Source organism: Centruroides sculpturatus, unplaced genomic scaffold (assembly GCF_000671375.1).
Source record: "Centruroides sculpturatus isolate CEXI.00-Female unplaced genomic scaffold, Cexi_2.0 scaffold3, whole genome shotgun sequence".
Classification (NCBI taxonomy): Eukaryota; Metazoa; Arthropoda; class Arachnida; order Scorpiones; family Buthidae; genus Centruroides; species Centruroides sculpturatus.
Genome location: NW_019384366.1, coordinates 2,057,522 through 2,062,433, shown reverse-complemented (window position 1 = coordinate 2,062,433; position 4,912 = coordinate 2,057,522). Strand labels below are relative to the sequence as shown.

At 30.4% G+C, this 4,912-nt stretch overlaps 1 protein-coding gene across 1 annotated transcript in view; it reads left to right on the top strand.

The window, feature by feature from the left end:
• LOC111612612 (A-kinase anchor protein 17A-like) overlaps positions 1–4,912 on the top strand; it is a 31,121-nt gene that overhangs the window by 3,873 nt on the left and 22,336 nt on the right. Inside the window, exon 2 of the mRNA XM_023353849.1 lies at positions 4,049–4,197. Coding sequence (XP_023209617.1) covers positions 4,049–4,197 — 149 coding nt within the window. The remainder of the gene's footprint in view (positions 1–4,048; positions 4,198–4,912) is intronic.

Below are 4,912 nucleotides of genomic sequence, written 5' to 3'. Positions count from 1 at the left end.
GATGAGACAAAAGAGACATTAACCGGTATCGGCACCCTCGGGATTTGGCAAGCATGCACCGCACCGCACACCTACCAAGACAGTCTCTGATTCCATTCACGAGCCACTGGTAGGGAGCAGTTTTAACTAGGTGGATTGTTTTAATATTTAAAAAGTGAAGAACATTTTGTTATTTTTATGTACGTTTCTTCACAAAACTATATTTAATTATAATTTTCTTTAAAAGTATATTCCTACAATTGAATATTTTGTACCAGGTATGCATAATTGTATATCCATCACACATTTTATTTTACCAAGTAAGTTTTAAAAATTTTATTTTTAATTTAAGCCCTTATATTCTGGCTAGCAATTTAGAATATATTGAAAATTTATTTTTAAAAAATTTTTGGCTCATGATCATATAATGAAAAATAAAACATTATTAAAAGAGAAAGACCAATGCCTAAATTAAATATAAATACAGCAACAAAAAAATTTGTTCAACATTTTCACGATAAAATTTATGAAGATGTAAAATGGTTTTGTGGATGCATAGAAATGCAAATTGTTTTGTTGGCCTTGCCTACTATTTTCAAATGAAATTAGTGTGTGGAATAAGAATGGCTTTGACGATTTAAATAATTTGAGTAAAGCTGGAAAAAGACACAAAAATAGTAAATGTCACATTGATTCTCTCATAAAATTGAAGCAATTTGGAAATCAAAGCAGAATAAAATTTAACATTAGTAAACAATATAAAATAAATATTGAAATTATAACTTAATTATGGCTAATAGATATATTATATCTAAATTAATAGATGTTTTATCTCAAAGTGAGATTTGGCATTTAGAGGGCATAGGGAATCTATTGAATCTAATAACAGAGGTAATTATATTGAACTTGTTTATTTATTGAGTACTTCAGATAATCTATTAAAAATACATTTAAAGAAGTGTATGGTTTTTACTGGCTTATCGAACAAATGAATACAAATGGACACTGATGTGCAATTAACTAATTGACCCTATAAGTCGGCTTCTTACAGAAACACAGCTTCCCTATCATCAAATGTCACAGCACGCCACTGATATACACAGGTTTCTCCTGCTATCTGAAAGTTGAACATTTCTGTGAAACCTTTCTAAGTTGAAATCGCATAAAGCAAAGAAGCATTTATTAATATGTATGGGAAAAATTTTTGAGTATTTTCAGAGCCCAAATTTAATCTTACTAAATAACACACAAAATCTAAAATAATATGATAAATAGTCTCTATAAACTAAAGTAGAAATGTAAATATAATGTAGCTAATGAAACTACATCAGAAGTATTCTCTCTAATCTAGTGAAACAATTTCAGAAAAGAGAGAAAGATTTAAGAGATATAACTCATCGCATATGATCGTTAAAGTACCCAGATGACAGAAGTCACAAGTGATAGGGCTAAATTATGAGTGCAAGTCTTGTGGTTTTATCAACAATCCCCAAGCACAATTGACAAAAAGGTGTCGAATAGACACCTGGAATCGAACCTTTCCCATGACCCAAGTCAGTCTCGGTTTTCTCCCAAAATAAAGGAGAGACCAATTGGGAAGCAAGGAAGGAGACGAGGAGCCAAATGGAAATACTAATAGTGGGAGAAGAACTATAAAAATCAGGAATTCAAGGTCGAAAAGGAGTCTCCTCTGTATTCTGCAAAAAGTTGTGATCTGTATTGTGTTGTGTCATCGCTAACAACTTAGAACTTCACCGCACCATCTCACTGATCATCTGCTTTGCCCAGCAATCTCATCTTGTCCACCCCGGTGCTATGACTGACACCGAAATTCTCACCTCTCTGCCTTTCCGAAGGACTATAGAGAAGGACTGCCAATTGTCAATGTAAGCATAAATGTTAACAAATAAATGACTTTCTTTTGTAAGACACTTGTCATCATTTGCCTCCTCTGCCACAGCCCACATGCAACTTTTCCTTAGATTCATCCTGACGCGGGATTAACTGATCCCACTTAAAAGACGACAACCTTACAAAGGTGTCGAGGAGTGGGTTTTCAAATCCCCTATCTCCATCTGGTCGGTTACCTTACAGTTCTATAACAAGGAATAAATCATGAGAGATGAGCTGAAAAAAATTCTGACTGGTATTTTCTTTTTCAGAATACACTAGGCCTATTAGCTATAGTCCAAGTGTAAAAATGTAACAGAGCCTAAGTTTGCATGATGAAAGCAAAATCATATATAGTATTATACTACTAAGTTGAGAGGGCTTAGCCACCTAAGCTGCCATAGCAGGAATTGGAGAAAATGGAATTAGAATGTTAGTTGAAAGGTTGATTTTGGATAGACTTTTGTGTTTATCTAAAGCCATTCTTTTACACTAAATTTTATATCAAAAAATATACAAGTGTATTTTTAGAATCAATATAAAGAAGATAAAAAATATATATATATATATATATANATATATTTATTTATTTATATACTCCAAATGAATTACCAAATTATTTATTGGACAATTATAAAGCTAGTAAATAATTAAATATACCTCCAAACCAATTCTTTTCATCTCAAATATTCTAAATTAAAATTAATTTATTTCTGAATTTCTGATTATTAAATTTACCATGAAATGGCAGCATAACTACCTACCATGATTTTTATTTAATTATTTACTAGACTTGAGACTTGAAATAATCTGATGATAATTTGACAATTTGTTGAATATAATGTAAAGAAGGAATATAAAGAAGTTACATATTTTGGAAAAGTGAAACAAAAATCAATAATACTTAACTTTTTAAGTTTTAATATCCAATATTAATAATTTAAATTCTGTGTATTTAATTGTTATGAAATAAAACAATTACTGTTGGCTACTTTGCAGTGCTCCTGATTACTAGCTAAGAAATTATTCAGCACATTCTATTTTCTTATTGATTGTATTTCATTATAACAAAATTAGTGTGATGACTAACAAAGTAGATATTGTTTATAATGACTAACATTTCATATTAGTGTGATGAATAAGGAAAAAATACAAAAAAATTATTTGCAACATAAAATATGCCAAAAAATTGTAATTTTGTAAATGAAATTGATTAAGCTGAAACTCTTCTAGTTTTTTACTCATCAACTATAGATTTTCACTCATTAGAGGCTGTTCATTAATTACATGTATAGTTTTAGAGCCACTTTTGCTCCCTCACTCCCTGTTGTGTACAATGATGTACTTCTGGCAAACTCCCTCCGCATTAATTACATGTAATATAATAGTTCATGGATCCCCTCATGTTAAAGAAATGACACAAAACAACTTCTAATCTTAACACTGCGTTGAGTAATAACAATCCATAAAACCTTTTTATTACAGTGTTGGTAACAATCTTCACAAACATTTTCGACTTCCACCAAGGTCTTCTTCAGGTGGTGACTAAACGGTGTCTCCTCTTTACTGTTGGAACAATGACGCCCGAGATGTAAATGATGTGCGTATCGCGTTTCACCCCTCTGCTTTCCCAGTTCGAATTCTTCGAATAAGTATCTCCACGCCTGTGCAATCGTCTCTCTGCCTTTAAAGTTGATGCAGGTGTCCTCAATGTAGAAGACCTCAGTGGAGGTCGAAAACGTTTGTGAAGATCGTTATGAACACTGTTATAAAAAGATTTTGTGGATTGTTATTAAAGAAATGGCTTTTAAAAGTTCTGAAAATATTTTCTGATAGTTTATTCACATGACTAGTAAGTAGACTTATAAGAACAAATTTGCATGCTACTTATACCATTAAAAAAGTCAGCATAGACAATGCCTTGGCCATCCCTTAAACTGTATACATAGTTAATGTTGGGCTGTAATAGATAAGCACATTTTCAATATAATAGGAATTCAAATATAAATTTTTATAATTTGTTAGTTAAATAGTATGTTATCAATTAAAAATTTTAAAAAATTAATAACTGTTTAATTATATATTAATATTTTTTTACTTTTTTCTATTAAAAATCTTAATATTTTAGTATTCGGTTTATTAGATTAATTATTCAGTTATATGCTTAATACTCTTATAGATTGATTTTGATAAAACTAAGCATTTGAGTGATAAAAACATTAAAAAAAGACGTTCTGAGAGAGAGAAACTTCTGGCCCTTGAAAAAGAAAGAGAAGAGAGAGTTAAAAAGGAGAGAGAAGAAGAGGAGAAACGTAGAAAGGAAGAAAGGTAATATTTTAATTGAGAACAAAAATTTTCTTTCAGTATATCTGAAAACATTTTAAGCTAACATTCTTATTTTTCTATCTATCATTGCTATCATTTTAAATTTATTTCCTTACTAATTATATGTAAATTAATTAATTAATTTACTTTTAATTATTATTATTTAGGATGTGTAAATAAAATAGCAACAAATGGTCATAAAACTTATTGATAAAAATATTATAAATAAAAAACTTTTTTTTATTACAGTAGAGCGTTGTTTATCCGAACCAATTAGGGACTGGGGTTGTTCGGATAACTAATTTTTTGGATAACTGATTATGTACGAAAAATATACAGTGGAACCCCGGTTAACGAATGTCCTGGTTAACGACCAAATCGGTTAACGAACTTTTATTTTGCAAAAATTTTGTCTCGGATAGCGAACAAAATTCGGATAACGAACGGTATTTTGTGTCAAATTTTAGTTGGTGTTAGGCATGCGCGAGTTAAGCATTGCTTTTCCGAGTGTTTGTGCTATACTTCTTTTTTCAATTTGGTGATTTGTATATTTAATCAATATGGCATCAAAGAAAGAAAAAAGTCATAGTGGCAATAGAAAACGACAACGCGCTATCGCATTTGAGAACGATTTTGCTTAAAAGAGTAAGACAATCAACTTTAGATCAATTTCTTGTTCCTTACGGAAAGAGTTTGTTTGTTTGTTAAGTTATGGCAA